The following is a 12,906-nucleotide window of genomic DNA, read 5'->3' on the forward strand; positions in this document are numbered from 1 at the left end:
GTCATAGAATAATGATTCTAAGCACTCTTTTACATTAAAAAAAAGTTAAGGCATTTCTCAAATTCCTGAATATCAGCCAAATAAACAACAAACAGTTTTATGCTTGAGGTAAGTATCCACTAAGAGGTATATAATCAAGACAGAACTGTACTTGTATTCTTAATTCATTAGTGGAACTGTAAGGCCCTCTTCTGGATTATAAATTACTGCACAGGCAAGTAAAGTGCATGGAAATGACAAAGCCAACCACCGCTAAGACAAACACCTCAAAGATATTTTCTTCATGCTATTACCAATTTCATTTCCTGGTTTTCACATGCATCTGCCCATCTCAAGTTATTATAATTTAGTAGCTGAGAACAACTTCAACTTCTCAGCGGATCCTTAATGATAAAGCATTTCTTATACTAATATTCATTAGAGGAGTGGACAGTCAGAAGAGCTTTGGAGAGTTCTCCACAACTTTGTACAAAGATGCTGTGCAGCCAAGAGATGGTTGCTTATGCTTATTAACAACAGCACAGACAGAGGCATGTGATTCTGCACAGATACTTCTCTGTGTATGTATGTGACTTTCAGAAGTTATGTTTGAAATTTTGGCTTATGCTAGAGGAACTGAATAAAGCAATGAAGAACTGCTACAATGTCTTATCTCAAATCTTCAAGGACTGTACAATTCTTTATGTGCCTTTTGATTAAATATACACACAAGGACTGTGAAGGTCTTACGAATGTAACCTTCCAAGAGTTTTACTTGGGTTTGCCTAAGCAATGTTTACTATTAAAAAACATGACGCTTCTCCACAAAAGGAAGGAAAGAAAATATTCTAGCATCTGCTGTACAGAATGGCATAATTTTAATGGATTTTTAATGGATCCATCTAGCTGTAAACAAGTGAACTCGAACCATAGATTTCTAAAAACAGCAAATAACTCTTCTGCTTGGCCATGTATGAGAACAAGAAATTACATAGATAGAACTGCAGGAAGAGGTAGCAAGTATCCTACTAATAAAACAGAACATTAGACATAATTTAATTAGACTGTACATTTTAAAAAAGAAGGATGCTGAAGAAACCTTCGTGTATCATTTTTTGGTAAGTTTCTGTCTCCCTTCAGCATGGGGCTAATTACGACGGTCCTTTTTCCGTACTTTTGATTTTGGTGCTGCCAAGAAGAAACAGAAAAGGAGAAAAAACATCACAAGTGAATTACAGTAATACCACTGCCAGCATTCTTTTTAATTAGGTTGGGATCAAAATGGATCCATTAATGTGAGACCTACCATTGGGGTTTTCTTGTCTGTAGAAAGCTTTTAACATTTCCACTGCTTCTTTGGCACGATAGCCAGAAATGCACTGTTCAAATTAGAATGATGTTTATAAGCCCATCTGAGAATAACATATTCTATGCTTCACAATAATGCATTAAGTACAGAATAATTGTAAACAACCGTACTGCCTATTCCACTAATTTAACATGTAACTTTAACTATTAGGGGGTAAGAAAACTTCTTTTTCAGGTTCAGTACCTCATATGTTTGAAAAATACTACGTTGAGGTTTAGTAGAGTATACAATTTCTCTAATAACTTCAATAAAACAAACTTTCTTAGTAACTTAAATTAATAAGAAAGAAATTGGAGATTGCAAAAAATTTGACCTGTTTCCAACTTACTTCATATACTCTTCAAGCACTTGAAATGTGAGACATACACCTAGGTATTTGCAGATAAGATTCCTATCAGGCAATGTATGTCCACACACCTCTTCTTTATTCCTACCAGTCACCTCTCAGGCCTTTTTCGGTCCTTCCAAAACACTTTTCCAGGCCATGAATATGAATGACAAAGTGTTATGTCACTAACAATGAATTAATCACCACCCACACTATAAAATAATGAATTACACCTATGCACCTCACTGCAGTTGCCTAAAGAAACAAAGGAAGGATTTGTAGTAGCAAGAATCTCCTCCTTTCTTTCTTCTGAACATAAAGAAAAATTAAATACCAAGTGCCGATATTAGCAAATGAACACTCTTCCAGTATCAATTATACAAATTACTTCAGATGCTAGTCTCATAAACACCCTGGCAGAAAGATGCTTAATATGTTTACACTGGACTGCCAAACAGTATCTTCTTGCTGACTAAAATTCTTTCTGAGCCTTCAGCCTTTAGTACTTATTTACAATGCTGAAATATATTACTTATTTTTACATTCATTAAATCATAAATGTTAAGTGTGGAAAAGGGCTCTAAGAACCCTAATCAGTATCTTTGTGTAAGGCAGGATCATCTACAACTGCATATAATAAATATAATGCTATAAATACTATCTATGTATATGTACATGTTTATAGGTATACTTGTATCATGCTGTAAAACGTCTAGATTTATGTATCCTAACTGAATGCTTGTCCAGCCTTTCTTAAATGACAAAGTTGCCTTGTTCTCCCCAGACACACTGTTCCAATCCTTCAGTATCCTTACGGTTCAGAAAGTTTGTGGATATCTAAAGGAAATCTCCTTTGCTACTTTTGCAGTCCATATTTATTTGGGGATTTGAACTAGAATATGAAGTAGACCTAAACTAACACATTTTACTTCATATATGGATAGACTGTGAGTAAAAATGCAATCATTTCCAGTGGCTCAGCTGAAAAACAGTAACTTAGTAAGTTATTGTTACTTGATTTTTATTATGTATTTGTAATTCCATAGTTTAAAATAAATTTTCCCTCACCTATTCCTGCAGCACACACTCACTGTTCTATGTATCAGACATCTTTTAGATATATCTATTCCTTGCCTTGTTCCACAAATATTCTTTCCTTTCCTCTTTGATGCACTCTTCTAAATATTTGAGACTGTCATCGGCCTTTTCCTCAATTTTCGTTATTTTAAGTCTTTTTGTTTTGTTACATTATTTTCTTGTAAACTTGAGTTTACTTGACTTCTGATCATCTTTGTTCCGAGTTCTCTTAACCTGATGCGTAACACTGCCAAAGCATAGTAATGAAGCCAGGCACCATACCCTAGCTGAAAAACAAAGGAAAATAATTTATAGCTTACTTCAAATGGTTCTCCTGAGTCTACCATATCATCAGACGAGATGCTCAAAACTGAGCCACAGCCTCCAAATCGCTCATTTCGACAGCCATATATGACGAGCGGAATTTATGAGAATGAGTTAAGGTACTAAGTTAAGGTGAAAAGCAAGAGGGAAGTAAAGTAGCCTAATTTAAGTAGTCATTAAATTTCTCTAAAATGTGCTTGTACTTTTCAAATTAAATTAGTCTGCACTACAATTCCTCCCTTGTAAAATCAGAACTTACTCCTGAGTAACGTAAGATGTGTTGCTGAAGATGCACATCCAGCCTTCCTCAGAAAAGAAGAAACAAGAATGCCAAAGCAGAGGCACACAAAGCCATGGCCTACCCTTTGTAGAAAGGGTAAAGAGAAATCACTGTTAGTCATAATTGCAGCATTTCTCTTTCATTCTTGAGCCTCTCACTATTTAACGTGCAGTAACAGGAGGTGGCTGCAGACTCTCAAAGATGGTACCCGTGTTGGCTTTGCCCCAGGGTGTCAAGCCCTTCTCTGTGTACTCACTACCAAAAGAGTTACATTTTGACATCTGGTTTCCCAGCATGAATAAGCATGGAAGGATACTCATCAAGCGCAGGGCAGCTGCACACATGATACAAGGCTCTACAGTTACAAACAATACTGAGTGAGCAAACACTTCTGTATAATCTCTGTTGTGTTGCTTGCACCAGTCAAGGACCTGATCGATTGCCACCATTTCTGCATGTCGAGTAGCCTAGGAGATAAAAAGAAACATTTTCTTACAGTTTGCATTGGTTCACAGCTTTAAGCTTCTTACTTGCACAGGTACAAATGAAATAAAATGCAATGTCATAAAATTATTCTTTCAAGTCAAAGGCACAGTGGCTTCACATCTTATTTATTAATAACGCAATTATTTTCACTTCTGTTAACATAACATAATGCTTTCTTGAGAAGTATCTTTTCAGTACACCTCTTAGCTAGTTCAAGTTGCAGAAGAAACTTCCTGCAGCCAACACTGCAGAAGAAATACCCAACCCAAGAAAGAACACGTTCAACCTCAATCTCACATGCAGCACTCACAAGATCCACAAGTGCAAGCCATTTTTTTCTTCTACCTGCTCCTAAGCATAAAAGTCTGCTCAGAAGTCCTCCTCTCTCTGCTATGCCAGCATAGTAAGACAAGATGTGAAAGTGCTACTTGGGACTTGAAGGACAGAAAAAAACTCAACGGAACAACTGGTGTAGCCCACTATGCTTCCAAGAGCAAGAATGCAGGCCAGGTTAATTTCTAGGGGAATAGTAAGAAACTGCTCCTACCTGGTACCTTTCCTCCCTCTGACTGTGCTGGCACGGAATGAAAATGCTGTCAATATACAATGATTTCAGTGTCTTTCTGGAACTGCTTCGCCTACTGTGCAGACACAGTATTTTCAGTTCGAATCACTTTAATGCTGCCTGGGAATGTGTACATGCACAATGAGTCTCTGAAGTAACAGGCAGGGATTGCAGCATATGTCTGATTATAAAAAGACAGAAAAACACCAGTTTCTCTTTTTTTAATTCAAGATGACTGAATGAGGAGTACATCAGAGGTCACAACAATAGGTATGGCACAAAAAAACTGAACCGAAAAGAAGTGTTGACTTTAATTGCAGAGAGACAAAACCAATCAGTAATGTCCCAGTACCGCTCTGAACGTCTGCAGCAGAGTCTTTTGCCAATCAAGTGTCACAGCAAAAACATTACAAAGTACTAGTTATGGAAGGACTCTCCAGGTACAAAGCCTGATGCTTATTGGAATTAAGGCTGTTAGTATTTTCCTTCTTAACCTATTCTAGAGAAAGGATGTGACCTTACAGAACTTCCTCTAAAACATGAACTTGTGTTAATATTTTAGCACTGTGAAGATGTGTGGTAATAACCATAAGAAGCCACAATACATGGCAAAGGACTCATGTATAAGTAAGTTAGTGCTAAGTGTAATATAGTTTAAAAATGTTTTATAACTCCTACATTGCCTATGCTTACATCAACAAGTAGTGCAGTGCAAGAGGAGCGTATCTGTAGAGCAAAACAGTGCTGAGGATTTAACCAATTCAGGGGAGTTCACACTGGCCTGGATCCAATGTAGTATATTCCCAGCAACAGCTGCAGTGCTTTAGATATGTCCCCAAAGTGCATCTTTTCAGTATAGTTTCATCTGAAAGGAAGACAGTTTGCCACCTCTGAGACACAAACCAAAGCATGGTAAGCTGAATTTATTCCATGAGTGCACTTGTTGAACAAACATAGTAATGAACACACTTGGAATAAAACCGTGGGTCGAAATCAACACGTAGACGTGATTCCTCCAGACACAGAAGTGAAATGTTGCCATGAAGGTTCCCTGGCTAAATAAATGCGATCACACCAGCTGAAGTCTCTGTGCACACACCTTGTGGAGACACGAAACACAATGCCCTTCAGCAGAATGATGCCTCAGAACTACTGCAGCTACTGTAACTCACAAGCATTAGGTTGTAGCTATTCCAATTTTGTGTCACTTAAATCAGAAGAGACATCAATACCATATTGGCTTTTCAATTCCTGTGCACAAATCGAAAACATATAAGCAGTAAACCTTCACTACTGGAAGAAAACACGCCTCTAACCTATGACACTGCTTTATACTGAGGATGGCGAGTCACTTTCAGGCATCTGCTGATCTTGGGAGTACAAGTTAAGAAAAGCCATGCAGCTGCTGTAGGTCACACCTGCTTCTGCAGTAATACAAGACAGCTACACAAAAGAGATTACACTAATACAGAATATTACTAGACTCCAGTGCATCCACATCTTAAGTAATACATACTTGTTTGGCCATCTCGCCTCATGAAGACATGGGAACACCAGGACAAATTTACCACAGGGTGAGAAAGGATTATCTGAATTACAGAACGTTCTCCGTACAGAGACTAACTAGACTGCAGCTTTTAATTCACCATATATAGCCATTATTTTTCCAAGTTAAGATGACTACAGTAGAAGTTTATAAAAATCAAGAAAAATGTGGAAAAGCAAACAGTAAATTGTGATGTATTATTTCTCATTGTGAGCAGGCACCCAATGAAATTATCAGGCAGCAGATTTAAAACAAACAAAAGGAAGTACTCTTTCACAAAGCACATAATTAAATTGTGGAACTCATTGTCACAGGATGCCATGGAAGCCAAAACCATAAATGAGTTCAAAAAAGGTTTAGACAAATTCACGGAGGATATGTGCACAGACAGCAATCAGAAACAATGATCCAGATATGGTCTTGGGCTCTGGAAGTCCCTAAGCTATTCACTTTCAGTTGCGGAAAAGATATGCAAGGGGAAGGTTTACACTACTCTCTTGTTGTTTCTTGAGCTCCTTCCTGAAGAATCTGCTAAAGGTCCCTCTTAAAGACAAGATATGGGTGAAAAACCAAACTTCCAGGTCTGTGTTAATATTGTATTTTTATTAAGCTGTGACTAAATAGTCTTTTTTTGACTCAGTGTGTGTAAATTACAAAAAAACTTATTTTCATTTTGAGTCACTGACTCAATTCACAAGCTTCTATAAACCCCTACTATTTAAATTCCCAAATACTACACATTATTTTAAAGTCAAGAAAACAAAAGCAGGTAAGAGTAGCAAGAGAAAAAGACAAATGTTTAAGTGTGGCAAATGGTGTTCCAAGGAGAAATTAATTCAAGCTGACATCAGTGGCAAAAAAGCCTTGACAAAGCCTTAAAGTAGTGCTCCAAAGTGTGGCAAATGTTTTATAAACAAACAAATAAATATATCATCAGTGTGCTGAAAAGCTCACCTTCTAATCTCAGACCAGAATTAACAAGTAAGAGTGAAGGGGACCAAAGCTCCAAGCTCTATATTACCTTGTGGCTTGCAAGATGATCTGGGCAAAAATACGTGCTACAATGACCCAACAAAGGAGATAACAAAGAGGAGAAGTCTGCATGTCTTAACAAAGAGAGCACTTTAGTGGGAAGTGAATGATTGCACCACACATAGGAATAAAATGCCAAAATAAAGGGTTCTAGTTGAGAAGGGTCAATTATAATGAAGAAATTTTTCAGGCTGGTGTGAGGCAAGACTGTGAACAAGCAAGCATGAGAGCTGCCAGAGGGAACACAGCACTGGCAGAAGATTGTGAACGTATCACTAGGCTGTTGAAAACAAATGCCTGTCTTACACAAACATTGGTTGCACTATTGCCCAATGAATACAAGTAACGACATGGCTAACAACTTTGAAATGCTGATGCCTCAGCCGTGTTTCTAAAAAAAAAACCCAAATAAAACAAACACAGCTGTATATAAGCCGCCTTCTTCCTTATCAACTTTTTCCACAAGAATGTGAGGATGATCAATAATTTTGCAAATAACTTTCACAGAGTGAGCAGCAGCATCTCTGACATTAATATGTTCTGCTGTGGACACACAGGGCAAGAGTTTGCAAAGTATGCAGGGTAGCAGGAGACAGACTGGAACAATGGGAAAGCTCTCAGCAAGTAAACTGATTTCCCAAAATCACAGTTTAGGACCAGAATAAAAGAGAAAATAAAGACCACACTACTTGCTCCTAACACTCATCAGTTAGATCAAAAGATGCAGAGACTTATTTAAGGAGAAGATGAAATTTATTTGACACAAAGCCTAGTGACAAGGGCAGAATTGTAGGGAAGGACTACACATCAAATTAGATAAACAATCATTTTTTAAAAGCAGGAAAAAAAGTTCTCAAGGAGTAGAAAAAAGCTTTATATTATAAAGCTACATTTTGGAGGTCAGAAAGCGAGGGCTTTTTTCTAGCAAGCTTGCAAAACAAATTGCATGAACAGTAAAAATACCTTGAGACAAAACACGTGAAAAAGGGGATAAAACTACTACAGCTACCTTGGACTGAGATGAGGCTCAAATATAATTACAGTACTATGCCAAAAAAAATAGTATTTTTCCTTTTCAATAAAAATGATGTGGAGAACATAGCCAAAAGGCAGAATAAGAGTATGAAAGGCATAAATTACAGCACATGATATACAGAATTAGGACTTTCAAATTATGAAATTGCCTAGGGCATAGAAGAGGGATGAGGGGCAAACCCCTTAGTTAATAGATAATCTCCATCAGAAAAATACTAAAGAACTGCTGCATGAGGCTGCCAATCTCATAGCAATGCTTTTAATACATCAAGGGAGAGTATCACATGACTGAAACCTGTCAGAGCAAACAGTCACTGTAATGAAAAACAGGAAAGACATAACAATCCTGACATCCCCAGATCCAGGATAGTTTCAACAGCAAAACAGGCAACAAAAACTTTGAAGATGATGTTATAAGGACTAGTCTATAAAAGGAAAAACAAGACAAAATACAATGTGTATTTACATGAGATAGTTGATGCTACATTAACTTAGCAACTTTCTTTGACAAATGTTTTTTCTAGGCAAGAGAAACACCAGCCTCATCTCTCTAGACTCCTACAATGCATCTGGAACAGTCCAACACGTGAAATTATTGCCCCTCTATGAAAAACAGCATAGCACAAGAAAGTATGGCGAGCAAGCAAAGAAAAGAAGTTGCACCAAAAGGGGAAACACAACCAGAGAATGGTTTGGGATGCAAGGTACCTTGAAGATCACCCAGTTCCAAGCCCCCTGCCATGGGCAGGGACACCTCCCACTAGACCAGGCTGCTCAAGGCCCCATCCAGCCTGGCCTTCCAGGGATGGGGCGTCCACAACTTCCCTGGGCAACCTGTTCCCAGTGCATCACTATCCTCATAGTGAATAATTCCTTCCTAATGTCTAACCTAAAGCTACCCTCTTTCAGTTTAAAGCCATCACCCCTTTTCCTATCACCACATGTCCTTGTAAGAAGTCCCTTTCCAACTTTCTTGTAGGCTCCCTTCACGTACTGGAAGGCTGCTATAAAGTGTCCTTGGGCCTTCTCTTCTCCAGGCTGAGTAACCCCAGCTCTCTTAGCCTTTCCTCATAGGAGAAATGCTTCAGACCTCTAATCATCTTCTTTATTTGTCCAGAGGGAACAAAGGAGAAAAGATGCTCAAAGATAATTTTGATTAAATGTTTTCTGTTGTGACATTGGCATTAACTGGAGAAACACCGACAGAAAAGAGCTAATTATGTGATGACTTTCATCACGTAGAAGACATCATCAGAAAAGACCAGGTCAGAGACATGGGAGTAAAAAAAATCAAAACACGAAATGAAGAAAAAACAAAACAGCAATAAAGATGGAGGAAGCTCTAGAAAAATGGGTGCTTACTTCCAGGGAGAATGAGCAGTATTGTTATTATCAAACAAGGCAAAAGAGAAAGCCCGTCTGGAATAAAGTATACAGTTCTGGTTAAATGGATTCAAGAAAGATGAATCAAAGCTGGAAAGAATATATACAATAATTATTAGAATGAACACAGAGAGAAAGCCTGTCTTCTGACAGGAGACTAAATACTTGGCTTGGGGAAAACAGGAAAAAACAAAAGCCAAAAGGGAATATGGCTTTAAATACATCCAAGATATGTAAAATAACAGACGATGCTGGCACAAGAACAGAAAGATATAAACAGACCGTAAAAAGTTTAAAACTGGATCTGAGGAATGATGTTCTGCAGAAGTCCTCCAATGTGAGGTAGGGCAAGAAATTAATTTTAAAACAGACCTTGACAAATTTATGATGTCTGCTGGAACCGCCTCAATGGTTCAAGTGGTTTGGGCTTTTTTCCCCCCAGGATTGTTCCTAAACAATGCCACAAATGGTTAGGAGAAAACTAAAAACAATTTCCTACATTCACATTTCCCAGTGAGTGCCTCTTTCAGGCTCATTTTTTCTTTTAGACTACATGGAGAAATTAAATATCTGATACAAAATTTAGAAGCACTGAGTACCCAGCATTTCCAATCATTATAAAATAAGCAATTATGAAAATCTAGTCACAAAAGAATTGAAACTTGAGCTAAACAGAAATTGTAAAAAGGCTTGGCTTTCAAAGATATTAACAGTTCACTGTTTCCAAATGCAGATGAATTTTTAAAATCAGGCTGCTTGGATTTAAGTTCGTACCTTCAGACAACCCTGATGTTAACACCAAAAGCGAAAGCTTTCCAAAAAAATTGATTCAGATATTGTTATCAGTCTCATCAGTTCCATTCTGCCTGCTTATTAACGTGTGAATTTTACACAGCATTAATACCTCTGGCACAATTTTCCAAGAAGTGTTTCCTTCCCCAGAGTGTTTACTTGATTTAGCTTGAGATACCTAACTTCTCTGCCATCTGGATTTCTTGAGTTGTATTAATTATCTTAACACACACAGATGGTCCTGTAGCACAAATCTGTACAATGATTCACCTTTTCTGTTACATTTTTGAGCTTAAAAGACTCATTTTCACTTTTTATCATAATCTCAGATTTGAGACATCTAATGAGTTACAGCCAGATCCTGCAATCAGATCCATTTATGCAAAACTTCCAGTTGCATAAAATCCCTCATGGCTTTTACAGGTCTCTCAGCTTGTGCAAGATTTAATTTGATGGCTAAAATTGCAAGCATCAGGTCTAAAATTTACAGGCAATATTGTTTAGAAAGGACAACTTTGTCAAAGGAAGAATTTTTGTACACTAGATGTGAGATATTGTTAACCTAGATATTCTCTAACTCTACATGACTTCCCAGCTCCTCGCCTTCCCCCTGCCTCTTCCAAAATGTGACTTTAATTATTTATTCTCTTATTTACACAGCATTTTTCCTAGCAAAGCAACACAGCTGGATTTCCAATTACTCTTTCACTGCTTTTCAGGTAACCTTATAACATGAAAATGCTAGTTTGCTAACAAGATAATCTGTTTCTGGAGCACCTACAGAAAGAAGTTCAACAGAAAGGCTGCGCAGGTCCCTCTTTTCTCATCCTTAGCCCCCAGGGGACTTCAAAGGCCTCCTGGGAGCAGTCTGAAACCTGAACACCTCCCAGTGACAGCAGCCTCCTCAGTTCACACCATAACTTTAGGATCTTCCCTGCTGCCTTCCCACCCCGATCCCAAGCACCGACCCTCCCGGGATTCCCGGTGGAAGCGGGAGGGGGGGAAGATCGGTCTCCCCCTGCCCCGACTCACGTTCTTGGTCTCGTTGACCTCGTTCCTGCCCCTCCCGACGACTTGGCCGTTGTGCACCAGGAGGCAGCCGACAGGAACCTCCCCCTTCTCCAGGGCCTCTTTAGCCTGTGGGAGACACAGACAGTACAGAAGGGACAGGGCAACATGAACACGAGCCAACAGCGAGCCCTGGCAGCCAAGAAGCAGTCGTGTCCTGGGGGGCATCCAGCACAGCATTGCCAGCTGGGCAGAGGAGATTGTCCTGCTCTGACATTGAGATTTGAGACCCCACTTAGAATATTGTGTCCAGTTCTGGAATCCTCAACATAAGAAGGATATGGAGCTGTTGGAGTGGGTCCAGAGGAGGGCTACGATGATGATCAGAGGGCTGGAGCACCTCCCATAGGAGGACAGGCTGAGAGAGTTGGGCTTGTTCAGCATGGAGAAGAGAAGGCTCCAAGGAGACCTTAAAGTGACCTTCCAGTACCTGAAGGGGCTACAGGAAAGCTGGGGAGGGACTGTTCACAAAGGCTTATAGCGATAGGACTAGGAGCAATGGTATAAACTGGAGAGGGACAGATTTAGACGAGACATAAGGAGGAATTTCTTCACCATGAGGGTGGTGAGGGACTGGCCCAGGTTGCCCAGGGAAGCTGTGGCTGCCCCATCCCTGGAGGTGTTCAAGGCCAGGCTGGATGGGGCCTTGGGCAGCCTGGGCTGGTGGGAGGTGTCCCTGCCCATGGGAGAGGGGTTGGAACTGGATGATCTTCAAGGTCCCTTCCAACCCAAACCATTCTATGATTCTCAGCTCCGTGCTGGTGCAGCTGCACTGCAAGAGCTGGGTGCGGTTCTGGGTGCCGCGGTGTAAAAAGGCTGTAAAAAGGCTGGAGAGCATCCAGAGATGGGACACAAAGTTGTTGAAGGGTCTAACATGGAAGCCCTATGAGGAGCGGCTGAAGCCACTCGGTCTGTTGAGCCTGGAGGAGACCGAGGGGGGACCTCATAGTCACTGCTTCCTCGCAAAGGGAGAAGCAGGCACTGATTCCTCCTCTCTGCTGACCAAAGACAAAACCAGAGGAAATGGCAGGGAAGGCTTAGGCTGGATCTTAGGAAAAGGCTCGTCACCTAGAGGGTGCTGGAGCACTGGAACAGGTCCCCAGGGAAGCAGTGATGGTGCCAAGCCTGGACGTCCAAAGAAGCCTTTGGACGCCGCCTTGAGACACGCGGTGTGAGCGCCGGGGCCGTCCCAGGCAGGGACAGGAGCTGGATTGGATGTTCCTTACGGCTCCCTTCCAGCTCAGTTCATTCTGTGTTTCTACGTTTCTGCAACAACTCCGCCTGTGGGAGCCACGAGCCAAGCTCTGGCGACCCCCCACCCCGTACCTGGGGGCCGCCCCGCCCCACACCGGGCCGGGAGAGGCGGGGCGGGGGGAGCCCCCCCCCCCCACCGCCCGCACTGACCATGTCGAGGGCCTGGTCCATCCACGCCAGCACCTCCGCCTCCCCCGCCGCCTCCATGCCGGGCCGGGCGGCGCGCGGGCGATGTTTCCCGGGGGGGGCGGGCACTGCGGGCACACGCACTGGCGCGAGGAAGGTGTTTCCGAGGGGGAGAGTTGGGGGGGAGACCGGGCACGGAGGGGCGTCCTGAGCGCAAAGGGTGTTTCCGGCGCGCGGAGGGTGTTTCCGGTGGGGGCGGGGC

General features: G+C 41.0%; 1 protein-coding gene across 2 annotated transcripts; it reads right to left on the reverse strand.

The window, feature by feature from the left end:
- Positions 1-840: 840 nt before the first annotated feature.
- On the reverse strand, positions 841-12,851 carry ADAT2 (adenosine deaminase tRNA specific 2). Of its 2 annotated transcripts, XM_069852029.1 has the most exons (6): positions 12,669-12,847; positions 11,229-11,333; positions 3,674-3,824; positions 3,074-3,180; positions 1,286-1,358; positions 841-1,167 (listed from the first exon to the last, which is right to left on the reverse strand). In XM_069852029.1, the coding sequence occupies exons 1-6, from the start codon at positions 12,723-12,725 to the stop codon at positions 1,127-1,129; spliced, it is 534 nt and encodes a 177-aa protein (XP_069708130.1). In that variant the 5' UTR covers positions 12,726-12,847; the 3' UTR covers positions 841-1,126. The 2 variants fall into 2 exon arrangements, with proteins under 2 accessions (XP_069708130.1, XP_069708131.1); XM_069852030.1 differs by lacking the exon at positions 11,229-11,333 and having other exon boundaries at positions 12,669-12,851.
- Positions 12,852-12,906: the final 55 nt, after the last annotated feature.

This window comes from Phaenicophaeus curvirostris, chromosome 2 (assembly GCF_032191515.1).
Source record: "Phaenicophaeus curvirostris isolate KB17595 chromosome 2, BPBGC_Pcur_1.0, whole genome shotgun sequence".
Taxonomy (NCBI): Eukaryota; Metazoa; Chordata; class Aves; order Cuculiformes; family Cuculidae; genus Phaenicophaeus; species Phaenicophaeus curvirostris.